A 27,191-nucleotide genomic window follows, 5' to 3' on the forward strand; every position below is an offset into this window, starting at 1 on the left:
CCAACCTGAAGTTACCTATAACAGCTGTGGCCGCAGCCAAGCTGCTCCCTGAGTAGGTACGAAAAAGCCTGGGGCTTAAACAATACAGCCATTTGGTGGGAAGTGATTTGAATCCAGAAGAAGCCAGAAACAGTAAGGGGCTAAGGGGGTAAACAGAACTTCAACTGTAAAAGAAAATGTGTCACAGGACCAAGGCCAGCCCTACTTGTTTGATCCCCCTCCAGATGGGAGCCGCCCCATTAGATTAGGAGAGAGGCTAAAAGGGGAGCGCAGTGAAATGTTAGCCGCACCTCTGGGTTGGGTCAGCCAGACACACTGCAAGGAGAGAATTCCTTTGTATGATGTTTTTTGGAGAATAGTGCATTCTGGGTCCAAAAAATGTGTAACTTTCCAGAAAGTGGTTTAAGCAGAGGGTGGCAATCTGAACCCCCCCCCCCCCAAATACCGCACCTTGCTTGCCCAGAACAGGTAATAAATATGGGAGCTCCGCAGGAGTCCCTCAGTTCCCTTCCTGAAACATCTGGAGATGGACTGCCCTTCTGACCCTTAGACTGCACCACAGAAGCTTGCACTCAGGACTGCACCCGCTTCACTCTGCGAGCGCCACACACGAAATGACTGCTTGTCTGAATAGAAAAGGGGTGGTCTCCCTGAGCAGCAATCAATTAATCAATCAATCATTCGCATTTATAAAGCGCGCTACTCACACATAAAGGGTCTCAAGGCACTGGGGAGGGGGAGGGGGGGGGGGGGGGGGGGAGGGAGGGGTCAGTGCTCGAAGAGCCAGGTCTTGAGCTGCCTTCTGAAGGAGAGGTGTTCAGGTATGGCGCGAAGGTGGCTGGGCAGAGAGTTCCAGGTCTTCGCTGCCAGGAAAGAGAAGGATCTCCCTCCGGCGGTGGCTTTGCGGATGCGGGGTACGGCTGCCAAGGCCTGTCCGGCGGATCGTAGAGTGCGCGGAGGAGTGTAGAAGGAGACGTGGTTGTTGATGAGTTTGGGTCCGAGGTTGTGAAGGGCTTTGTGTGCGTGGGTGAGGAGTCGGAAGGTGATCCTCTTGTTGACGGGGAGCAAATGGAGTTTTTTCAGGTGTCCTGAGATGTGGTGGTGGCGAGGGATGTCCAGGATGAGTCTTGCGGCAGCGTTCTGGATCCGTTGGAGTTTCCTCAGCAGCTTGGTGGTGATGCCCGCGTACAAGGTGTTCCCGTAGTCCAAGCGACTGGTGACGAGGGCGTGGGTGACGGTCTTTCTGGTGTCGGTGGGGATCCAGCGGAAGATCTTGCGGAGCATGCGGAGGGTGTTGAAGCATGCTGAGGTCACCGAGTTCACCTGTCTGGTCATGGTGAGGGATGAGTCCAGGATGAAGCCGAGGTTGCGTGCGTGGTCGGTGGGTTGGGGAGTGCTGCCTAGGGCGGGGGGCCACCAGGAGTCATCCCATGCGGTGGGGGTGAGGCCGAGGCCGAGGATGAGGACCTCCGTCTTGTCGGCGTTCAGTTTCAGGCGGCTGTCTGTCATCCAGTTCGCCACTTCCTTCATTCAGTCTGGTCCTAGCTGAGGTGGGGTTGTTTGTGAGTGATAAGATGAGCTGGGTGTCGTCGGCGTATGATATAAGGTCCAGTCCGTGTTTGCGTGCGATGTTCGCCAGGGGGGTCATGTAGATGTTGAAGAGAGTGGGGCTGAGGGAGGATCCTTGAGGTACGCCGCAGATGATCTCCGTGGCTGTGGATCTGAAGGGGGGCAGGCGGACTCTCTGAGTCCTTCCGGAGAGGAAAGAGATGATCCATTCGAGGGCCTTGCCTCTGATGCCGGCGTTGCTGAGGCGTCGTATCAAGGTGCGGTGGCAGACCGTGTCGAAGGCTGCGGAGAGGTCCAGGAGTATGAGGGCCACGGTCTCACCCTTGTCGGTCAGGGCTCTGATGTCGTCCGTGGCTGCGATGAGGGCGGTTTCGGTGCTGTGGTTGGTCCTGAAACCGAACTGTGTGGGGTCGAGGGAGTCGTTGGTTTCCAGGGCGTTGGAGAGCTGAGTGTTGACAATTTTCTCAATCACTTTGGCGGGGAACGGCAGGAGAGAGATGGGCCGGAAGTTTTTGAGTTCGGTGGGGTCTGCTGTGGGTTTCTTTAAGAGGGCGTTGAGCTCTGCGTGTTTCCAGCTCTCCGGGAAGGTGGCAGTGGTGAGGGAGGCGTTGATGACATCTCGGAGGTGCAGTGATGTCGTCGGCTTTGTTGTAGATGTGGTGCGGGCAGGGGTCCGATGGGGATCCGGAGTGGATCGAGTTCATGACGCGGGTGGTCTCCTCGGTGGTGGTTGGGCTCCAGGTGAGGATGGTGGTGATGTCGGTAGCGGGTTCAGATGTAAAAGTGCTAGAAGAAGCCACCTGTAACATCCAGCTGACCAGGTACAACTAGATTTCCTGGACTGACCAGGTGCATCGTGGGAGTTTGAGTCCCAGAACCCAAGGAACAAACCAGAGCTTCTGACCCCTTGGATGGTGCTACTGGACACTTTGACCCAAAGGAGACCTTTCAGAAGATCTGAATGTTTGAGAACTTTGTGCAAAAGCTTGGTAAAAAGTTCCAGGGGAAGATCGGCTCAAGGTCGAGTCAAGTCACCGCATCTAGAATTGGTCTGACCGTGCTGGTTTGTCCCACTGAAAGTTCAGAAGCTCCCTGTTGTAGAGGACAAAGATCCCCAGAGACCCTAAGCATTGCGCTGAAGCAGGCCGTCGTCGTCACATCGAGCCTCGGACCCAAAAGACCATGGACCTGCGGCGAGAAATAAGCTCCCAAGAAGTGATCAAGTGTGAGGATAAACTCTTGAGCAGGACCTAGCACTCATACCTGACCTGCGCTCCATAACGATCGGCCTGAAACTAACTATGCCCCAGTCCAGCGCCACCAGATAACCGCGGGTGGCAATTTAGCTTTTCAGCAATAGAACACACCATTTTTTAAATGTAATCTTTAAAGATTCACTTCTCCGGTTCCCTGCATCTTTTTTTGATGTCATTTGAAAGATGAAATGGTTTATTTTTGTAAAATCATGTTGGGTTTTGGCGTTAGTTCTTTTAATTTTGCTTGGTGATAATAAATGCTTTACACACGTGTCTCCTAAGTTATGCCTGACTACTCGTCTGCCAAACTACAGAGGATTCATTAAGACTTTAATGAACCCAATTAGTGATTGTGGTACTACTACTTGCTGATAGCAACTATCTCCACCTACTAATCCATCTTCAAACAACAACAAGACTCATAAAAGAGGCAACATTTCAGTAGAATCTTTTGGTGTCTCTGGACTAACCAGAAGGCGCCACTGGCATATAGCATGTTACAGCACTTACCTCTTACCCCTCAAAAGTCAAGGAAATGCAGCTTAAGTAGATAGAACGAGACCAAAACGCATAGAAATAGGATGTGGGTTCAAATATACGTATATACTTACATTTCTATGAAACTTCGTAAAAGAATGATGCATATAAAACCTGTGCATGTAAACAATTGCGGTGTTTATCGTCAATTGCGATCTGATGTATCCGTTAAGGGGTATCAAAACAAATAACTGCTACATAACAGCATTTATCTGATCGACAAATAGTCAAAATTATGAAACAAGAATTGTGCATCTTGGCGACCTAATGTTCTTTGGTTTCCACTGTTCCCACTGGAGAAACACTATTACGAAACATTACCAACAACTTTCAGCTCTCATTTGATGTGCGAAGACTAGCACTACCATGCACCAAAGGAAATCCTCGCGCATGATAGGCGCTACCCATTAACACCCAAATTCCAGATCCACAGGCAACTATCTAACAAAGGGGCACCTCACTGCACATTGGCCGCTACGCCTCCGAAGGGCACTCGGAAATAACGGCGCTGGAGTAGCTTAAGCCTACAAACTTGCCAACACACAACCCTAAAGCCATCTGCGCCATTTCCATCAGACAGCGCATCATGGCTGCGTCATCCCGTACCCAGTGCAGGCCGGGACCGGGCTACGCCGGCTTAAATCTTAGGGAGGCCGTAAACGTGTGCCGCCCCGCTCCTAGAGTGAAATGTTCCAGCAAATAAGGCGTCGCCGGCCGCAACAGCGAAGAATCGACCACTCCTGCGAAAGACGCAAGTGCGGCCTTTAGGTGTCTACACCTTAGTGCGTACCCTCTGCCGTCCACCCCCGGGAAAACACACGAGCCTACTAATCTGAGGGCCCTGCCGGTTCAACCACAAGCGAAACCATGATGTAAGAAATACAAACGCATTGCTTCGATTTAAGTAGAATTCCCAAAAGGCCGCCCCATCCCTGCCCAATAACCGCAGGCCGCAAGTAGAAAGATACACGTTGAGCCGCTGCCCCATATCTTGGATGAGGTTCGCCGCCTGCTGTCGGTAGGACAACTCCTTGTCGGCCTCCAGACCGCAGCGCCTTGAAGGCGTGCTGTCCAATTGTTCCCGGGTGAAGAACCATCTTGAAGCAGCAGCGTTGGCTTCCCGGCACTCAGCCATCACACAATCCCAGGTCGCGCGCAGAGCAGCAGTCACCAACTGCGCCGATGCGTTCGGGCGCACCCAGCGTCACAATCGCCGGAAGTGCGGCCACTAGGACCGGAAGCAGATCTACTGGCATTCTGGGACTTGTGGTTCCATGCCAAAGAAAACATTTAGTATGAAACAGAAATACACAATTGTACTAGTCTTTCTGTTTTTAAACGTCAGTAGAGGCGCTAGCATGAGTTTTACTATAATTACGTGCGGAAGTAAGAGAAAACATACATCATAATATTTAATTGGCGCGTTTTTTATGCGCACATGCTTTTTAATACGCATGCGTGCTGTAAAATCAGCGCGTGCACATACAGTTCTTATTAAAATGCAGCCTAAATTTTACGTAGCTTCTAGCCGACCTAGCGCATGAACGCAACTAAAGGAGGCTTTTACAACTGTGCCAAACTGAGAGGCGTGGCAATGCGGAAAGACTGAAAGCTTGTACGGTGACACTGAAGTTCAATGCAACTATAGTAGTAATAATCCACCATGTTGGGTGAAGTTGCACGTGTACTCTTATGAAAGCAGGCATAGTTTGCGTGACTCAATTTCAGGAAGGGCTCTTACAACATTGCCAAATTGAGAGGCGTGGCAATGCGGAAAGACTGAAAAAGCTTGAACGGTGACACCGAGTTTCAATGCAACTATAGTGGTAATAATCCACCATGTTGGGCGAAGTTGCACGTGTACTTTTATGAAAGCAGGCATGGTTTGTGTGACTCAATTTTTTGTGTGACTCAATTTCAGGAAATTTAACTGCACTTCTTTCAATCTGATGGGAATTACTTAAAGGACAGTGGCATAACACGTTCAAAGTCACAACGTGTTTTCGGCAAACGTGGTCCCTAAATTCAACTGCAAATGTTATAACTTCTTAGATTTTGTGTTCCCACAAGAAGGCAGGCCTATTGCTAACAATACAATACAACCCAACATATACTGTTCAATTCAATTAAAAAACAATGTTTTAGTTGGTTAAAACCTTCTTTTTTGTTGTTTGAAAAAACAGTTTTTTATAATTTGAAAAAAAAGCACCACTGCTGTCCAAATGTGGAGATAAAATTGTACAATGATAAAAGGAAGCCATGTTTACATTCTTGTTACAGGTGACGTAAAACCAGTGATCGAAGTGGGCGGGAACGGAAGGGCACGGCGTGCCCCTACTTTTTAAATTTAACAAAGTGTTGTGCCAGGAATACAGGAAGGACACTGGCATCGATTTAGATAAAGCGTGGTGATTTATTACATGTATAACTCCAACAACATGTGAAACATTGGGCCCACGAGGAGCGTCGATCTCCACTCGCCGGCCGCGCTCCCCTTCAATGTCCCGTCCCCCTCCGCGTCACGGAAACGCCCGTCCTGATGGGACGGGGCGTCACGTGACACAGAGGACAACGAGACCTGCGTCTCTATGATGTGTAAAACACTAGACCGTACAACATCTCCCCCCTCAACAATATAAACAGCAAAACATTATTCATGTCATGACAAAATCTTCAAAACGCTTGGGCGCTCTAACAAGTCTGGTAGGCCTCCTCGGAGTCACAAACCGAGGTTGCCCCTCGGCGCTGGGAGTGCTACTACCTCTGGTATCGTCCTGGGCACCCTGGATGCCTTCACACTCTGGCACAGACTTCGTTCCACCCCGCACACCGGCACCACATGCCTCAAATCGCATCTCTTCACGACATGCAGATTCGCCTTTGCTAGCTCTATCGATAGGCGAGGTGTGCAAACATCCATCATCCTCCCTCTCACTCCTATCCGCAACCTCATTTCCTTGCCATTCTGGTGCATCATCGTCCTTCCTAGACCCACTCACACGGCCTCTACTCATGATGATTTTTTCCTGGCCTGCTTTGAGCCTGACGATGTCATCTTTGCTTCTCCATCCTCCACCCTCCAAGCACACTGCCCCTTTCCTAACCTCCTGCACCCGTACGGGAGTTTGAAAGACTGACTCCCCCTTCATCACCTTATGCGGCTTCTTTACTAGCACCCAATCTCCCTGTTCCACGTCCTTTGCTCTGGCTCTGTTCACAGTATCAGCGTATCGCTTGGCACACTCCTGTTTGGCCATGATACGCTCCCTGACTCTGGGCGACTCCTCTTGCACACCCTCCGTGTCTTCTCTTACATCATACCACTTGTTGTATTTGGGAGTAAGCTCGCTGGTGCACCTTCTCCCCCTCATCAGATAGAAGGGTGTGTGGCCTGTAACAGCATTCGGGGTGTTATGGTAAGTGTGCACCTTGTCCGCAAGAAACATCTTGACGTCCAAATTGGACGCAATGGCTAGCTGAATGCCCTCTTTAAGGAACCTGTTCATTCTCTCCACCTGCCCGTTGCTCTTCGGGCTGTACAACGGGGTCTTCTCCTGCTTGATCCCTGAGTGGGCGAGAAAGTCCGTCATCTTCCTGGATACGAGCTGTGTGCCATTATCAGAAACCATGACCTTCGGTTGCCCTTCCTGGGCGAAAATTTTTCGTAGCACTTGAATCACCCGGTCCGTGGTAACTTCTCGGACAAACTTGTACTGTATCCACTTGGAGTAGTAGTCGGTGATCACGATGAGAAATCTGCAATCCTCTGGCAGCAACGAGAACGGACCCGCGAAGTCGATGGCAATCTTGCTCCATGGGCCACCCGGGATGTCAACCCTCTGCAGTTCCCCTCTGCTGGTCTTCCAATGCTTGTCCGCCTTCAGACACTGCTCGCATCGGTCTATGAAGTCGCAGACGTCGCTGGTCATCCCCGGCCACCAGTAGTACATTTTCAGCAGATTCTTGGTCGCGGTGCCGCCAGGGTGACCCTTGTGAGCAATTCTTATCAGTTTGCTCCTGAGGCCTTCCGGGGGAACGAACAGCTCGTGCCGTTTCAAGAAACCATTCTCGAGAGTGAGCTCCGCACTCACCTGCTGGAAACTTCGTAGCGAACCGTGTAAGTTCCGAACAGGAGGCCAATGGGATGTCATGTGACCCATCACGGTGCGGAGAATCACGTCCTTCTCTTGAGAAGCCAGCCATTCCTCCTCTGAGATGGAACCTTCGCACATCGTCGTGGCATCCACCAGAGCCACCACACACTCCGCATCATCGAGGGACACGTCATCATCCCCTGCCACCGGCAAGCGGGACAAGCAATCCGCTCTGCAGTTGAGGCCACCCTTGATGTGCCGGATCATGAAGTGGTATTCCTGCAGCTTGGACAGTAGGCGCAGCAGCCGCGAACTAGCCTTCCCATTACCACGGCCCTCGCCGGCCATCATGTAGATCAGGGGTTTATGATCCGTGACGATTTCGAACACCTTGCCCCACAAGTAGTTCTTCAGTTTCTCCACCGCCCAGACACAGGCGAGCGTCTCGCGCTCGATGGTACTGTAGTGCTTCTCGGCGTCGCTCAAAGAGCGGGATATGAAGGCGATGGTGTTTTCTTTCTGCACGTGGAACTGGCAGAATACCGCCCGATGCCCTTTGCACTGGCATCGACAGTGACCACATTCCGCAAGTCCTTGTTGTAAGGTTGCAGCACTGGAGCCAATGCGATACCCCTCTTGACGGCCTCGAACGCTGCGTCCTGCTCCGCTGCCCAGACGTACTTGACATTCTTCCTCAGCAAGGCCCTCAGTGGCTCCACCGTGGTCGCGTACCCCTGCAGGAACTTTGAATAGTACTCGCTGAGCCCCAGGAAAGACCGCAGGGCGTCCTTGTCGCCAGGGCACGGAGCTTCTCTGATCGCTCTCACCAGGTCATCCTTGGGAGCAATACCATCGGGGGTCAGGACATGCCCCAAGTATTCGATCTTGGTCTCCATAAACTTACATTTGTCCTTGGAGACTGTCATCCCTTTCTCACGCAAGACCTCCAACACCTTGCCCAATACCACCAGGTGCTCCGCTTCGTCCTTGGTGTGAATCAAGATGTCGTCCTGGAACGCTTCGACCCCCTCCATGTCACAGAACAGCAGATCCATCAACTTTTGGAACACCCCCGAAGCAGAGGCGAGACCGAAGGGCAGCCGGACGTACCTGTACGCCCCGAACGGAGTGACGAACGTGGTCAGCTTTTTGGAGCCCTCGGTGAGGCAGACCTGGTGGTACGCAGACTTCAGATCAATCAGGGTAAAGAACCGGGACCCTGATGTTGACGCCAAAATGTCTTGAATGTTGGGCAGGGGATGGCAATTGACCAGGATATTGTTATTGAGGGAACGCAGATCCACGCATAGACGGATGTCTCCGGACCTTTTCTTCTTCGACACGACAATTGCGGACACCCATTCCGAAGCACCGGCACCTTCTATCACACCTTCATTTTCCAACTTGTCCAGCACAGCCTTGAGTTCCGCCCTGACCGAGAGAGGCACGGTCCTGACCTTGTGTTTGATCGGTATAGCCCCCTCCTTCAGCTGTATGTCGTGCACAAAGCCCTTCACACACCCTACTTCATTCGCGAAGACTGAATTAAATTTTGCAAGGACTCCGGACAACCCACCCGGCTCATCGTCTGCCTGAATTGAGTTGACCCAGTCTGCCCTGAGGACTATGGGATCAGCTGCCCCTGGGATTAGCATCACTCCCAACTTCGCCAGATCCTTCCATCCCACGAGGCTCCTCCCTTTCTCGGCCACGTAAATCTTAGTAGTGATGGCCCTCCCTTTGAAAGTGAGGGTATCGGAAAAATACCCTTTCATCACTATGTCCTGCTCCCCAAACGCTTTCGGATTCACATCCGTCACACGCAACTGCACATCATGCCACTTCACATCAAACGTGGTGTCGGAAATCAGGGTAATAGGGGAACCTGAATCAGCTGTAAACGGAAGCTCAACAGAGCCGATCATAACGGAGCCTATGGGCCCCTTCACTCGCCCATCCTCCGCATCAATAGATAGTACAATATCCCCAAGCGCCTCGAGATCACTTTCGCTCACGGAACTCACTTTCACACTGCTAGCCGACTTTCTGGTCTTGCATACGGCAGCAAAGTGACCCACCCTCTTGCACTTAGTACACTTCCTACCAAGCGCAGGGCAGGCCTTACTGTCCGCCAAGTGATCCAGCGCTCCGCACCTGAAGCAAGCGAGCGGCTTCCTACCCGCCCCCTTGTCACTCGCCCCTCTTTCAGGAGGCCTCTGGGCGGACCTGCTTCTGTCCTGCACATAAAACACATTGGCAGCGTGGCTAGTATTGGCAAGTTCCTTTGCGGACACCAGTGATCTCTCGATGGCCTTCGCAATCGCCACCACCTCCTGCAGCGTAGGATCACGGCATGTCAGTAATCGTTCCTGCACTTTCTTGGAATGGCAGTAGAACACCACCTGATCCCTGATGTACGTGTCCGTCATGCCCGCAAATTCACAGTCTTGGGCCAGAACGCGCAAGCAAGCAATATATTCCTCTATGGTCTCCCCTTCATCCTGCTTCCGAAGAGCAAATTTGTGGCGCCCCACCATGATGTTAGTCTCCTCAGCATACTGCAGCTCTAACCTCTTCACCGCCTCCTGGAACACATTGAGCTGAGTTGTAACCCCAGGCGGATTCACGTACACGGGCAAACTGTCGAAGACCTCTTGCCCAGCCTTCCCCAGCAGTCCGAACAAAAGCGCTTTCTTCCGCTCCGCCGCGTACCCTGCGCCATCAATGGAGACAATATAGTTCTCGAAAGCCCTCAACCAGCTCTTCCACTTCATGCATGGCTTGCCGGGAACCTCCAGGAAGAGAGGCGGGACACAGATGTTGCCCCCGTGCGCCATCGTGAACGACGTATACTCCCCGCAGACGTGGCATGGAAAGCAGGCACCCCCACGCAGCGGCAACCCCCAGGCCTGGCAGAACGTTAGCACGATGGGGAAGCACCAAGCAGGGCGCAAGCACCGCTAGGCGAGACCCCGCAGCAACAGAAAGTACCTGGCACTCAGGGCTGAAGACAGCAGCTTGCAGGCCAACCGAGGCCAGAGGGGGAGTGGGCGCCAGCACAGAAAGGCCCCGGGAACAGCACCAGCAGGCAGGAGCACGTGGCCAGAAGACGGACGAGGCAGGCAGCAACTCGGGAACCAGAGGATGCAGGGAGGGGCTTCAGCAGCAGACACCACGTGGGAGGGCTCCGCTTCAACCGGCGAAGGCAGCAGATCATGGAGAGACACTCGTGGGCCCAGATTCAAGAACCCTCGTCGCCATTTGTTGTGCCAGGAATACAGGAAGGACACTGGCATCGATTTAGATAAAGCGTGGTGATTTATTACATGTATAACTCCAACAACATGTGAAACATTGGGCCCACGAGGAGCGGCGATCTCCACTCGACGGCCGCGCTCCCCTTCAAAGTCCCGTCCCCCTCCGCGTCACGGAAACGCCCGTCCTGATAGGACGGGGCGTCACGTGACACAGAGGACAACGAGACCTGCGTCTCTATGATGTGTAAAACACTAGACCGTACAACACAAAGTCAGTTCCCTTACTTCTTTATTTCTAAAATGCGTCCCAGGATGGAAGGAATGGTCCGAACTTGAAAAAATATTACGAGCCCTGTGTGGTGCACAATGAGGAAGGCATCTGCAGTGGTGGGACCTCTTCCCCCTTCCCCTCTGTTTCTGTGGGAAGGGGCCTGCCCTGCAAAACTGTAAGAGCCGTTTTGCACTGTAGGAACAATTAAGCAGTGCGAGAAAGTGGCTTCCAATGATGGCCCGGCTGCTGGAATGATTTACATCTCATTCACTGACGATGCTACCTGCCTGCCACCTACTGTGACTAATACAATTTGTCTCATCAGGATGCATTGGCGCCCCGCCCTTGACCTCCTCTGCCGTTTATTTTCGGACTCACCCAGACTGACAACGCCACAAGAAAAGGAAGAAGACTCCAGTGTGGACTTTGGCAAACTGTGCCCAAACATTGGCGCTTTTTAACAACAAAAAAAAAAGCTGTAGAAAACAGCCGCGGTCGGTGCAGTGCACGCAACGAAATTCGTTTTATTAATTTATATGTTAACTTACCTGTAAACCTCCGTAATCCATAGTTTACTACCCCCCACCCTGCCCCTCCCCCTCCCCACGTCACTGCCCTGCAGTTACTCCTACTACCGACCGCGGCTGGTAGAAAACGTTTAATATCTTCCTTATTTCCTCATTTTATTTTATAAATTGTGTACTGCTGCTCTGTGTGTTCAGGGAGAGATGCGGTATTTTTAAAAATACTGTTTACTTTTTTAAGGATATAACATAAAAGCCAGAGGTGTTTAGTTCTGTGACGCCCGAGCACCGGAGCCCCTTGTGGACCCCATCCAGGGTCAGACTGTGAAAACAAATAGACCCAGGCACCAAGGCAGGACTGGCGTAATGGGCATCGGGCTGGAGGATGGAGGAGTGGGAGGCTGGTTTTATTACTGTGGGCTGAAAAACTGTCCCCCAGTAACAAAACCAGCAGGGCTGTCCAGCACACTAAGGGGGAGATTTACTAAGATTTTGCACCGTGTATGCGTCGCAAAAGTGACTCAAATTAGCACAGAATCTTTTTTTCTCAATTTACTTAGTACTAAATAACGGAAAAGTAATGCGAAACAGCGCATTGCGCTGCTTCGCATTACTTAGCGCCATGGGGGCATATCAAGGGTGTTCCCTAGCACCAACCCAGGGTTTCTCACACTAAACCCAATTTACTAAATGAAGTAGATTGGGTTTAGCGTGAGAAAACTGCACCTTTTTCAAGTAGGCGCTAGGAAGGAGAAATGCTTTCATTCCTCCTTCCTTTTCCGACTTTGAATGTGTGCTGCATTGTGCAGCGTGCATACAAAGTGGGAAAAACGTTGGCTGTGCCTGGGCATCGTATTTTGTACAGGAAGGGTACCCTTCCTGTACAAAACCTATGCTGGACTCACACACTCCGTAGCGCTATAGCGCTAAGCTGTGTGTGTGTCGCACAGCAGCTGCAATGAGCGCCGGCGCAAGGGAAAGGGGAGGAGTGAGCCATATATCTGAAAATATGGCGCTCTCCTGCTCCCTCCCTGTCGCGCAATGCGACACTGGTATGAGAGGCACTATAAACAAAATGAAATACATGTGAGAGAGGCTATGGAGAGATGAGGGGCAGTGTTGGAGGGTGATTGTGAGGGAAACATTGAAGAGCCCCAAAAAGATTGTCATATTCTGGTGCACTGTAAGGTCATCATTTACTGTGCTGTCAATGCCAATACAATTGAATATATATTAACATATGTTGTAGAATGCACAATTTATGTAATTTGTTCTAATTTTTCTTGGAAAGGGAACGCCCTCTTCTCATGCCCCCTTCGTAGGGGTCAGGCTCACTTACTGCGTTCGCTCGCAACACATGTAAAGGGGATGGACAAAGTGCCGGGGCTGCTTTGGGTTCCCAGTTCAGCCTTGTCTGGTACCAAATTCAAAGTACCCCATTTAGCAAATGAGATTTCTAAACAGCAGTGGCAAAGCCAATAGGTCTTGTCTTTGGGACCTCTTTGCTAGGACTGGTTTGGGTTCCCAGTTCAGCCCTGTCTGGCACCAAATTAAAAGTGCCCCATTTAGCAAATGAGATATCTAAACAAGCATTAGTGAAGCCAATGGGTCTTGCCTTTGGGACCTCTTGGGTTTGTGATTTTTTTTAGAAACGCTTTTCAGCATCACTAACCTACTATAGTGTCACCCCAAAAAATAAAGATGGATGTATCCTTCACTTCCCAAATGAAAATATAATTTTTGCCTTTTAATTCTCAAGAGCTCTCTCAAGTTTTTTGTGGGACGGAGAGTTAGCCAAGCTGGACATTTCACAAAGCATCCTTTACAGGACACTTGAATACATAATGTCGATGTTTGAGCAGCGAGCTGCCTGACATGAATGTGGAGAAGCCCTTGTGTGTTTCCGCGAGTCAGATCAGATGTTGCTGAAGAGTGTCTTTATCTTCCGAGCCATGCTTAACCCATTCCTTGTTATCCACGAGTGCAACAATGGCACACCAGTGTTTTTTGCCTCAAACGTTGAGGACGTGAATACAGGGCTTCTCCTGTACACTCATTGATTTCTGAACAGTGAGTGTTAAAGCGTTAAGGTAGCCATGTTATTCCTGCTTATATTTTGCAGCTTTACATAATCTTGCATTGCCTATGAGAGTTTGATTTTTCCAGAATGTTCTTATTTTTTCCAGGTAGTGCATAATTTGAATTGAGTCACATCCAGGCTGTTATAACAGGGCACAATTGGGTTGTAGCTGAAGGCAATGCATGTTTCTCTCAGTGGTGCAGAAATGCGTTCAGTGGGGAGAGGATGAGCCACTGTGGCCAAAGCTACCAAATTTGGAATTGGGGATCCGGCATCAGGCTTCATGACCAGCCCACAAGACCACTATCCTGAGAGAGCACATTTTGCTACTGGACCTTAGAAGGCCCCACTAGACAATAGAAGCCCTAGTCTCTTAGCACCAGCAGGTGTACCTTACCAGTGGCCAGTGTGGGTTAACCTTTAAGTCTTGTCCACCACAATCCATACTGAAGTCCACCTCCAGTCTTGCAGACAGGCCTACAAAGCAGCACACCCTAGATTAACAAAGACATTGTCATTGAGGTTACAGGACCCTTGAGGCCTGTCCGCCTCACCCATTGGTGCCTCCATTGGCCTTGCTTCAGCAGTAGTAGCCAAAACCAACACTGGAGGTAGGCTGGAGGCAGTAAAGCTGAGCCTCTATTAGATTAAACAATATCGCTGCTAGTACTGCGCTAAGTCTTAGAACTCAATTTCTTTTATGAGGACACATCTTGAAAGTGAAACAAAAAGTGTCAAAGACTTCTCTTTTGCTTGAATTAATCAATATTTTTAATTATTTTCTTCATTAGATTTTTTAGCCTTCCAATTGCCGAAGCATTTTTTTAAAGGGGTCAATGAACAAAAAATGACAAATAATTTGTGATAATTTCACCACACCATTCATTAATTCACAACTTACATACTATTCTCGCATACCAAACAATCTTATCCATTCATACATTCACATACGTGCTTTTCAATCAGGAAGTTTTTAAATGAGGAAACGAATTTAACAATCTTTCTATTTGGACCACAGAAAAGACATTCTAGAACATAGATATTTGTAAATGTTTCTTGTCTAAAGAATTGCGAAATTCTTGTGGTCTCTTCACAAGGTCTACGCGTTTCGAGACCCCTTGTTAGCTGGGGCTCTCATCAGGACCTGTGGGTTTAAGAAGAAAAGCCTGTTTGAGTAAAAATGGGGCCCCTGAACCTCTTTATGAGCAAAGTACTAACTTCTGTATAGACAAAATTACCTTAAGTGAAATGAAGTCGAGCGCGTTGGAGAAAGAAGAAACCTAGGTGAAGAAAAAGTGAAATGGGAGGTATAGCAGCATACATCAATGTTTCAAACATGGGTAAAGACGTATTGCGGGGTGATGGCTTACTTTTATAGTGACGTTCTTGGTGTGGAAAGTGAGATACACTTTGTATCTGGTTTTGTCTGGTTGTAGCAGTCCTCGCTTTGATGCTGGAAAGAGAGCGTAATAGCCCTTTGAGTATTTTGATAGAACACGTATTGGATGTAAACGTCGTTGCTTTTTAAAGATAAAAATTTTACCTTAGTAGACGGCTGGTCGGAAGCGCGTAATTCCTGTACGCTGTATTATAGTAGAAATGTAACCAATTCGAATTCTTATCAGAGCTGAAACGAATTAAAGCTTAAATTAGCTTTCGTGAAGGAAACCGCGTCGCTTAGTGTAACCGTTTTGCAACGGGACATACCTGAATCTGACGTTCGCTTTCGCCAAGTTTCCAAACTCGCTGGTACTAACGTGAGTTACGTAGGCGTGCGTGGTTCACTATTTGTTTGTTTCATGGTTTGAACATAGAAGAAAGACTTCTTAAAATCGTGTGTGATAAAACTTTAATGAGTTCGTGTTAATCAAATTAACAAGTATTTAAGAGAAATGCTCAGTATTGAATATACGCTTAGTTATAATACTGATTGGTTGCTAGTAGACAAATAATGATGATGAATATTCTTGTTGAGTCTGGCAAGTGTCCGTAATTCAAAGATAAGTTGGCTATCATACATGTTAAAATAAGGTAATTCGTTAAGAAGGGTCCTCAGACTTTAGAGTGGTTGGCAGGAGTTTGTTTAACGTGGTTGGAAAATCAGTTAAATCGTAGGGCTCAATCGGAGATGGCTTATGATACCATTTAGTCTCTTCCCGAGTAATGCTTTTGATTCAGTTTAATTTGTAAAGTTCAGAGAGTTCGTTCAGTCCATTGGTGGCAGTATTGAATTTCAGGATTAGCATGGCTTCTTTCCTGGATAATTTCTGTTCCAAATCACCACCTCTTTCATCTCTTTCAACTTTAGCAATGACTGTCCATCTCAGGTCTGTGATATGATGGTTTTTAGTTATCCAATGATTGACTAATGGAGCTGTTAGTACATTTTTGTTAATCCGGGATTTGTGTTGGGACACTCTGGTTCCAATTTCTTGGCTAGTTTTACCTATATATAATAGGTTGCAGTGTTCTATCAAAATACTCAAATGGCTATTACGCTCTCTTTCCAGCATCAAAGCGAGGACTGCTACAACCAGACAAAACCAGATACAAAGTGTATCTCTCTTTCCCCACCAAGAACGTCACTATAAAAGTAAGCCATCACCCCGCAATACGTCTTTACCCATGTTTGAAACATTGATGTATGCTGCTATACCTCCCCTTTCACTTTTTCTTCACCTAGGTTTCTTCTTTCTCCAACGCGCTCGACTTCATTTCACTTTGGTAATTTTGTCTATACAAAAGTTAGTACTTTGCTCATAAAGAGGTTCAGGGGCCCCATTTTTACTCAAACAGGCTTTTCTTCTTAAACCCACAGGTCCTGATGAGAGCCCCAGCTAACAAGGGGTCTCGAAACGCGTAGACCTTGTGAAGAGACCACAAGAATTTCGCAATTCTTTAGACAAGAAACATTTACAGATATCTATGTTCTAGAATGTCTTTTCTGTGGTCCAAATAGAAAGATTGTTAAATTCGTTTCCTCATTTAAAAACTTCCTGATTGAAAAGCACGTATGTGAATGTATGAATGGATAAGATTGTTTGGTATGCGAGAATAGTATGTAAGTTGTGAATTAATGAATGGTGTGGTGAAATTATCACAAATTATTTGTCATTTTTTGTTCATTGACCCCTTTAAAAAAATGCTTCGGCAATTGGAAGGCTAAAAAATCTAATAAAGAAAATAATTAAAAATATTGATTAATTCAAGCAAAAGAGAAGTCTTTGACACTTTTTGTTTCACTTTCAAGATGTGTCCTCATAAAAGAAATTGAGTTCTAAGACTTAGCGCAGTACTAGCAGCGATATTGTTTAATCAGCAGTAGTAGTGCAACTCACCAGGGATCAGCAATGCATGATTTGCACGCACACCAAACTAATAGGCATATTTATGAGGGCCCTGCGTCATGCTTCCACCACGGAACGTGGTAAATGCATGACACAAATCTCCAAGTCATATTTATGAAGCCTCGCAAAGCCACTTTGCATGGCATTGAATGGTTTCATAAATATGGAGTAATGCAACACAGCGCAAATCGCTGCTTTGCCTTACTCTGCCCAAGGAAGGCATTGCAGTGGGTATTCCCACTCAACTTCCATGGTTTTTGACGCATTCCCATATTTACAAGGACTTGTAAACCTGGGAATGCATCAAAATCTTACGCCTCCCTAAGGGAGGCACAACAAGGAGAAATATCTTTATTTCTCCCAATGTATTCCTCTCTCTATATGTGCAGCACACATAGAAAAAGAAAAAAGCCTCTCAGGATTGTTTTTGTGCAGAAAGGTACACTGATGCCAGTGTGGGATTTATTCTAGATTACACTCACCGCTCGTGTTGTGAACCTAGTGCTGACCTGGGATCCCCTTTGCCCAGACCTTATCCCTAGGAGCTTGGCTCCCAAGACCGAGTTGCCTGCCCGTGAGCAGCCACCAACCAAAGGCCCGCCTAGCCCCATAGGCTAACATTTGGCGTCAACCCTCTGCACCCGGCTGCCCTAGTGCCGCTGACGGTGCTTTTTGAGTTCATCCTTGACCCTAGGGGATTCCTTGTTCTAACCCCTGAAACTCAACCCTCAAGACCGATAACTTACCTGCAAACCGATAACCACATTTTCCTCCATAGGTTTGCATAGACTGTTTTTCTCTGAAAAAGTTGTGTTGAGTTGTGTTTGTATGGAAACCTAAGTAACTGTTTTTTTTATGTAAAAGTGTTTTACTTACCTTTGTCTAGGAAATGTCCCAGTGTGATATCGAGGCATATCACATTGAGTAGAAAAAGTAACCTAAAAAGTAATCACAAAGTAATCCAAAAGTAAGTACAACAGTTTTTAAGCATTGTACCTACCTGTAACAAAGTCAAATTCATTCAGCTTGCATATTCTTATCAATCTGTCTGAAATTACAATTTTACTTACCATTACCAAGTCCTGCTTTGTTCTAAAAATAAAATAAAATTAAAGAAGTGTTTTTATACAAACTATTGGTCTGAGTTGATTCTTTGAGTGTGTGCTATAATTTCTTGCCTGAGTGTGTACAATAAATACTCGCCACTACCCTCTGATAAAGCATTACTGCCCGCCCACACTACCACAAATAGAGAGTAAGGTATTATCTACTTTTACCTTGGTAAGCCTTTGGGGATCCACTGGACTCTGTGTGCACTATACCTTACTTTGGTATAGTATATACAGAGCCTGCTTCCTACACTCGTAATTTCAGAGTTGATACATTTACAATTCTCATTGCTAACTACCTTGAGTAGTAATTACACGACCTACTAATATAATAGTTGTATCTCATTCATCTGATACTGCTTAAAGCATCTGCAAATCCAACTTGTCTGGGTTGTTTTAGGTGTTTATATTCACTTTTGAGTGCTATGTCTAGATACGATAAAAGGAAACTAAGAGGCATCTAATGCTGGCTTAATGACATGTTGTGTGAAGCACATAAAAAATGTAGGACTACAATTTTGCATTGACCGTGGGGCACAGAATGATGTAATGAATAGTGCTCCCCAAAACGTGGGGTCTCCTTTTATAGAATTTAAACCCATATTTCATGTTCAGAAATGGTTTGAAAAAGGGAGCAGAAGTGCTGATGAATGAAACTGCATAGCTCGGAGACAAATGGCTTATGATTCCACTTATAAGCGTATTTGGGACATTCTGTGATTGAAAACATATCCCACATTGTAAATGTATTTTAATGTGAATAACTAATACATTAAACCGCAAATAAACGTGTACATTAAATAACATTATCAGCTGTAACTGGTCAGTGAAATACCAAACATACTAAAAATTGGTAGGTTTTGCTCTTTCTAGCCACACCTCTGACCCCGCCCACTGACCCAATCCTCTGGTTTTTCCCGCCCCCCGATTCTCTGCCCACAGTTCCCCTACTTTTTTTCCCCCACTTCGACCACTGCGTAAAACCCAACTTCGTAAGCAATGAGTGAGGGGGTAGTAAGTAAAGACCAGTTAAAGAAGAGAGGATGTGGTCCGTTGGCTAGACTGCCGACTTTTGTGCTGGAAGCCAGGGTTCGAGCCTCGGGGTCACGTCCACATCCTGTGATTCTATGGCAGGACCGGAGGCTTCTGATTATGCTGTCTCCATTTCTTTACTGAACTCAGCAGCCAATGAAAATGAAACTACAAGTAAAAACATCACATCCCATGAGGCTTTGAACCACGCCTCCACATAACAGCCAATGGCAACATCTCAAAGTATACAAAGCAGAGAGACACTTTTTTGGCCTCCTCTTTCTTTGCTGCTCTGCAGTCAAGATAAGTGCCTCTCTACTTTGTATACTTCATTTCGACCCTTAAAGTTATTGAGCTTTTGCTGATATATGATATTTTGCATTGCCGATGTATTTAAGGTGCTATTGCTGTGTTTTGTTCATGCGCTATGCCTATCGTCTGTCTAACCGCGCGCCGTATTGTCAGGTGCGATTAGCGCTTACCGTAGGTTGCCTGTTTCCCTTCCCAGCGCGTGTTGCGCTGTAACTTTTTCTCCCGCATTGCCCCGTTTTATTTCCCTCAGCGCCGCTGCCTGACTCGATCGCGGTCCGCGATCGGAGGGATTTGGCCCCCCCCCTCGCAGGGAGCGAGACGCACGCTGAGGCCAGATGGGCTTCCTGCGTGCGCCTCGGGAGCGTGCGCGCGCCCGTGTGCGTGCGCTGATCCCTTAATTTAACTGCTGGACCGACGCACTGCCCCGGGCTGAATAGGGGAGAGACGCAGCAGGTATTCAGAGCCGAGTACGGGCCAATTTAGGCAAAATTAAGGCAGCGCTTGGTTCTTTTCCCTTACGAGGACAATAACCTTATCCTACAAGTCCTGAATGACATAATTTTTGGAAGTTCTGCTCAGCCAGGCAGGTGGGAGTACTACCTTCCCTGTTAGTCCTGGGTTGATCAGTTTTCCTTTTTGGTTGATACCCCTGTGGGGGGTTTTTCAGGACTCTTTGGCTCTTTTTGGCCCGGCATTGCTCCCAACTGACACCCTAATCTGTGGAAGGTGGGGTTGTAATAATTTTTGCTTCCCACTGGGGATCTGGTGATTGAATAAGCGCTTATTCACCCAAAGCATGGCAGACTGCGATTTCTACCAGGAGGAGGTGGCTGCGTGTGAGGATCAGGGGGATGATGAATATTATTATGACGATTCCATGGAGGACATAATAGATAGGAAGTTGGATGCTAAACTAGATAAGGCACTCTCCTCCGCCTTATTGCCGATTGCTCAGAAACTGGATCGTCTGGTTGCCCCGAGTCCTGCTCCCCCTGGCACTGGTCCGGTCCCAGTACCCCTCCCTTCCCCCAAGCCCCTCGGCATTCCCTGGCCGCATGCACACTCCCACCTATTCCTCCCTCTCCTACTCCCGTGCTGGACTCCACTACGGGTCCCGACACTGACACAGATTCCTCCCTTGAGTCCAAGCCTCGTAAATGCGCGAAGAAGTGCAAGCACTCTTCCTCTCCCGTTCAACCCTCCCCTTTCTTGTTTGATCCCTCTGATATTGTCCATCCTCGCTTCGCAGACTGGGTTCCACCCACGGCGGTGGCCGAATACATGCAGACTCACTTACGGAAGAGTTTTGATAAGGAGGTGAGGGCCCGCCTAAAATCGGAATGCCCACGTCCTGATTTACCACATAAGGTTGCTATTACCCCTGACCTAGATTCCTCCATGTCCACTTTCCTTAAAAAATACAAGAAGGATCCAAAGAAAGGGATCGATCGCGCCCTTCGGGCGTGTCAAGATAAGGTTCTTGACCTTGCTGGCCCCTTAGCAAAAATTCTCGAGGTAGCCCTACAGCCGCAAGAGACAGGAGCGGCCATTCACCCCGAGGTTTTGGCTGGATGGGCGCAACGAGCAATTTGCATGCTGGGTAATGCCAACTGCGCCTTGGCCTCTGAGTGTCGCAAGTCGGTCCTCTTGAGGATTGATCCGCAATTGGTGGAATTGGCCACGGCGGAACCGGGGCCTCTAGCTGAGGGTCAACTCTTTGGTGACAAGTTCGTAAAGAACATTGCCAAATTTGTGAACACTTTTGCCTCGCTCGACAAGTCACAATCATCCTCGAAGAAGGTGTTTCATCAGGTCTCTGGTAGGGCCGGGCGTGGCAGAGGACGCTCGACCGCCCGCTACTCCAATCCCAGTCCTCAAAGAGGTTTCGCGCCCAGACGCAGGGGCTATACTCAAGAACCAGAGCAGGCGGGCTTCTACCCCTCCAGATCCCGTGGATAAAGGGGCCGTTTCAACAGAGGTGTCAACCGAGGCTACAAAAACTTTGAATCCCAGTCTTCTGGTAAGTCCTATGTGCCCTGCGATCCCCCTGGGGGGCAGGTTATTGCATTTTGTTGTAAATTGGGCTGATCTCACCACAGATGCTTGGATCTTGCAGACAGTGCAGGCCTATCAGATAGAGCTACTGCAGCCCCCATGTCAAATTATTCCTCCTCGACCTCTCCTTTTTTCCCTTCTCGAACAGAATGTTATAGACTCCGAACTTCAAGAGCTTTTGGCCAAACAGGCTATTGCCGTAGAACCCTTCGTTCCCGGAGGGTTTTGCAGCAACGTCTTCTTGGTGCAAAAGAAAGGAGGAGGTCAGAGACTTGTGCTGAACCTCAGAGATTTCAATCCCTTTGTTGTCTACAGGCACTTCAAGATGGAGGGCATCCATCTTCTACGAGATCTCCTGCTGGAAAAAGACTGGATGGTCCGGTTGGACTTGAAAGATGCCTATCTCACGGTACCAATTTGTCCCGCTCATCAGAAATTTCTCCAATTTCAATGGAAGGGACAATGGTACCGGTATCAGACCCTTCCCTTTGGCCTATCGTCAGCCCCGTGGGTTTTCACAAAACTCTTGAAACCGGTGGTTTCCCGTCTTCGGGAAATGGGGGTGCGCATGATTATCTATCTCGACGACATGTTGCTCCTGGCTCAAGACCGGAACCTTCTGCTCATCCACTTGGAGTGGACGATGACCCTGTTACAGGATCTGGGGTTCATCATCAACGCCAAGAAGTCAATGATGGTTCCGAACCAACAGATAGAATTCTTGGGCTTCCAAATAAATTCAGTCTCTGCCCAGCTTCTCCTCCCTCTCCCCAAGATCAGGTCTATCAAACGAGAAATCAAATCCACCTTGTCCAAACAGATGATTTTCTTGAGGGTATTGGTGAGGATCGTGGGCCTACTGGCCTCCTCCATTCAGGCCATCTTCCCGGGCCCCCTACACTACCGGGCCCTTCAACGGCTCAAAATTCATTACATCCAGAAGAAGTTTCACTACGACCACCTCATTCCTTTATCTCCAGACGCTCGAGAGGAGCTTCTGTGGTGGCTGGAGCACATGTCAGCCTGGAACGGAAGGGCGATTTTCGGCGCGTCTCCGGACGTAATTATCGAATCCGACGCCAGTCGCTGGGGCTGGGGCTCTCGATGTGGCGACTCTGCCACAGGCGGACGGTGGTCTGCCGACGAGGTAAGGTTGCACATCAACTGCCTCGAGTTGTTAGCGGGCTCGTTTGCAATTCGATCGATATCTCCCCTGAAGAGCAATTGTTGCATCCTCCTCCGGATGGACAATGTGTCGGCGGTGAGATACATCAATCGGTTAGGAGGGACGAGGTCCCGGATGTTGGTCAACATTGTGAAGGAGTTTTGGCACTTCTGCCTAAACCACAAGATTACGGTCGTAGCGGAATATCTCCCGGGCAAACTCAACCAGGTAGCGGATTGGAACTCCAGATTCTTGAGGGATTACAGCGATTGGAAGCTTCACCCCACGCTGTTTGCGGAGATCAGAAGTATGCAAGGCCCTTGCAGGATAGACCTTTTTGCCCCTCGCCTCAATGCTCAGATTCCCTTGTTCTTCAGTTGGAGACCGGACCCAATGGCGATGGGAACGGACGCATTCCTGCAGCATTGGGGCCCACAGAGGAATTATGCCTTCCCTCCCTTTGCCTTGATCCCGAGAGTGGCGTCTTTTGTCCGCCGGCAGACAGCTTCAGTAGTGTTGGTGACACCCTTGTGGAAGACTCAGTCGTGGTTTCCCACACTATTGGAATTGTCTGTGGATCTTCCTTTTCAACTCCCGACCTTCCCGACGATTCTCCAGGACCCAGTGGGAGCTTGCCACCCGTTAGTCCTGCAGAACCAACTACCTCTCATGGTGTGGACGCTCTCAGGAGACACGAAAGCATTGAAGGCCTTTCACAGGCAGCTGTCGGCTTTATACGACAAGCTTGGGCTCCGTCCACCCGGAAACGATATTCAGCTTCCTGGAAGCGATGGGTGGGTTGGTGCCTTCAACGGCAGGTGGATCCCGTGGGATCAGATGTGACTGAGATTTTGAATTTCCTGTCAGAGTGTGCAGAATCAGGGCTGGCTTACAGGTCAGTTAATAACTTCAGATCAGCTATCTCGGCAGGTCACGACTCTATCGATGGTAAGCCGGTGGGGATGCACCCCCTGGTGTGTAAGCTACTTAAAGGGGTTAGAGTAGCCAATCCCCCTCGACCCAGGTATTCGACCTTATGGGACGTTTCTAAGGTACTCTCTCTATTGGAGTCTTGGCCGGAAAATCCAGAACTTTCCTTAAAACAATTATCGGCCAAGCTCACTATGCTGTTATGTCTGATTTCCTGCCGCAGAGTCTCGGATGTTCGAGCTCTGGATCTGGCAGGCAGAATGTTTTCTCCACAGGGCGTCTCTTTTATCATCACGAGGCGGACAAAGACAATGTCACGTTCGGTAGAGTATCCTGCTTTCCCTCACAATAATAAGTTATGTGTTTTGCATTGCCTGAAAACTTATGAGGAACGCACACTTGCCCACAGGTCTGAGCCTTTGGGGCAGTTGTTAATTGCTATTCAAAAACCCTATAGGCCAGCATCAGCTGCCACCTTGGCCAGGTGGGTTAGGTGGGTGATGTCTGAAGCGGGTATTGATGTCTCTGTGTATGGTGCTCATTCCACTAGAGGAGCTATGGCCTCTAAAGCGTATATGTTGGGCTCTCGGTTAGAGGATATCCTGAGAGCGGCTGATTGGTCTACGGATTCTATGTTCAAAATGTTTTATTACAAGCCTATATCACATGTTTCTTCTGTTGTTATTGACGAACTTTGAACCAGCATAATCAGAAGCCTCTGGTCCTGCCATAGAATACAACATTTTCCAGCTATCGCAACAAGAATTTTAGATTCTATAGGACACGGAGGCGAGGATTATCCCACCCGTTGGGATAGTTTTATCAACTATCATGTTGTAGTATAGTGATATTCATAACAATTTATGGCCCACCCTAAGAAATCAGGTTTGTGGGTTCCCTGTTTTCAAACTTGTTTTTTACTTTCAGGAAATGACTCTAACAAGAACTGAAGCAACTCAGGCTGGAGCTGGTTCTTCCCGGATTGCAGGAGCTTGACCTTAGGACTGAGAATTGAATCTATCAGGAACTGCCGTATCACTCTGACTGAAGCTGGATCTCCCCTCGTGAGAAGAGGTTGATCGCAGGATTGGGTGACTATATTCTCCGTTGAGAATTCTAAAGGAACTGTTTATCTCTCCGTTGAGAGTCGAACTGTTGTAATGTTCGTTCGGACTTATGGACTGGTTTCGCAAAGAAAGAGGAGGCCAAGAAAGTGTCTCTCTGCTTTGTATACTTTGAGATGTTGCCATTGGCTGTTATGTGGAGGCGTGGTTCAAAGCCTCATGGGATGTGATGTTTTTACTTGTTGTAGTTTCATTTTCATTGGCTGCTGAGTTCAGTAAAGAAATGGAGACAGCATAATCCTCGCCTCCGTGTCCTTAATAGAATCTAAAATTCTTGTCGCGACAGCTGGAAATTTTTGTATTCTGAGCAAATCACTTAACCTCCCTGTGCCTGAATATGTAATATATATACGGTGCTCATGTACAGCGCTCCAATACCTTCGGGTCGAGTTTGCGCTATATATAAGATGCAAAAAATAAGTGCTGATATTGGTTCCCCCATCGAGGGGCTTTGAGTGGTGTTTAAGAGTAAGTCGGGATAGGGTTTTATTGAATACATACTGGGAACGAGAATGGTGGGAGGTTAGCAGGAGTACCACTTTCCCTCCCAAAGTATTGTACTTAACCAAGGAGACCCGTGGCACAACAGTTCCTTTTTCAGGGTATCCCAGTGTAGTAGTCGAGCCTGGGCAGTGCATGCGCTGCTCTGCAAGGCATGCTGTATTGTGGTATGGACTTGAAACTCCAACCAATCTCTGCCCATATTTGACAGACATATGCTTTTTTTTGTAATAGCGCCCCATACTATGCTTTAATGGTGACCTCACCCCTTTCTTTAGCTGAGTTGGGTTTAAAGAAAGGAGGTGCGCACCGCCATTAACATGAAAGCGTGCTTTTACAAAAATTGCATTTGCAATGTACTAGATCTCGCATTTGCAAGACTTTAAGTTATTGGCATTGTCATTTACAATGCCTATAGCTCAAACTCTGATAAATGCGAGACCTGTTGCATCGCAAATGCGACACGAGGGGGGCAGAGTAGGTCACCGAGCTCCTTGACGTATTTACCTCACCTCAATAGGGTTATTGTGTTGGTGTGGGAGAAGCACAGCGACGAGGCCTTCAGGCAAGAGCAAACTGCCTTTATTGGGTAAATTATTTTCAAGACAGGACTTCCTGGGGGCATCAAGCGAAGAGCAGCAACACAGAAAGTGTAAACCATGATTCTTTCTTATAATTACAGAGTTTGCAGGCCTCCTCTGCCCGCATGGGTCCATGGGCTGAAGTTGGCCACAGGTAGGCCTAACAGGCACGTGAATAAGATGACTTTAGAGGCCTCTCTATTAATGGCCCTTGAGAAGTATGGTTGAGGCTTCATTACTAGGTAAGAATTGTTCAGAGGAAACAGGAGGCTGGAAGGCTTAAAGGAGCGAATATCTAGCAGGTACGAGGTTGATTGCAGCTGCCTGTTGATAGCCCTTTTCCAGGCTGTATAAGGGGTAGTGTCTGATTTTAGTGCTGATCTTTCAATTTGTAGAGAGGTGTTAGAAATGAGGGTCTCTAGATGGCAATGGTTCGCAACTTTGTCCAAGTAGGGACCCTTCGTTCTAGTCAGGATAAGGGGGATACACTACTGAAATACCCCTGTGGTAGCTTGGCATGGGCAGTCAGGCCTATCTCAGAGGCAGTGTGTAAACCATTTGCACATAATCAACAGTAATACAGTGAAAACACTACAAAAGGACACCACACTAGTTAAAAAAAATATCCAATACTTTATATATCCAAAACAAGACCAAATCAATAAGAATCCAACATACAGTACTTAAAATATACACTCTTCAAGAATAACCTTAAAAATGCAGTTCCTTGGAGTCGGTAGCTCTGTTCGGTGCTACAGCGATAACTGTAAACAACAGAATCAAACAGTTCCATCTGACTGCGTTGGTCGAGGTGTCGGCAGACTCATAAACAGTACCTTTTCGTTGCGGCCAACACGTTGGTGCAAGCCGGTAGTGGCAACTGTCGCGGTTGCGATGCGAAGCGTAGCAGTGCAGCGTGTGGTGCCCTCAAGGCGTGGTGCAGGCAGTGGGTCGGTGAGACAAGGGCTGCGATGCGGAGTGAAGGCGGTGCTTTATGTGGTGCTGACAGATCACAGTGCAGACAACAGAGCCGTTACGGGGAGCTGGCGTCGGTCGGTCCAGACTACGGTGTGGGATGGGGTGGTGCATCGTGAGACTTACGTCCGGTGCCCCCAAGCCACGGTCCGGTCCCGGGTGTCTAAGTCAGCAGGCAGAGACCGAGTCGGTGAGACTAGGGTGGCGAAGTGAAGCGAGGCGGTGCAGAGTGCGGTGCCCACAGGTCACAGTGCAAGGAGCGGCTCGGTGGTGTCGGCGTCGGTCGTCATCGTCGGTGAGACCAGGGTAGCGGTGTGAGATGTGGTGGTGCCTTCTGCTGTGCCTTCAGGACATGGCGCCAGCAACGGAGTCGGTGACAGAGTTGCCTGCTTTCCCCCTTTGTGGCAACGGAAATCACAGTTCCAGAGGTGGTACCCAAAGGTCGGTAAAGTCTTTGCAGTCCCTGATACTT

At 48.4% G+C, this 27,191-nt stretch overlaps 1 protein-coding gene across 3 annotated transcripts in view; it reads right to left on the minus strand.

Moving 5' to 3' along the window:
* The window catches only part of CCNT2 (cyclin T2), a 65,909-nt gene extending 61,328 nt beyond the window's left edge, over positions 1-4,581 (minus strand). For 2 of the 3 annotated variants that reach the window (XM_085645774.1, XM_085645776.1), the window contains exons 1-2: positions 4,331-4,580; positions 3,437-3,518 (exon numbers count right to left, since the gene is read on the minus strand). In XM_085645774.1, coding sequence (XP_085501900.1) covers positions 3,437-3,518; positions 4,331-4,497 — 249 coding nt within the window. In that variant the 5' untranslated portion in view covers positions 4,498-4,580. Of the gene's footprint in view, positions 1-3,436; positions 3,519-4,330 lie in introns of all 3 variants that reach the window. The other variant, XM_085645775.1, reaches the window with a different exon arrangement.
* Positions 4,582-27,191: the final 22,610 nt, after the last annotated feature.

Source organism: Triturus cristatus, chromosome 3_1 (genome assembly GCF_964204655.1).
Source record: "Triturus cristatus chromosome 3_1, aTriCri1.1, whole genome shotgun sequence".
NCBI classification, from domain to species: domain Eukaryota; kingdom Metazoa; phylum Chordata; class Amphibia; order Caudata; family Salamandridae; genus Triturus; species Triturus cristatus.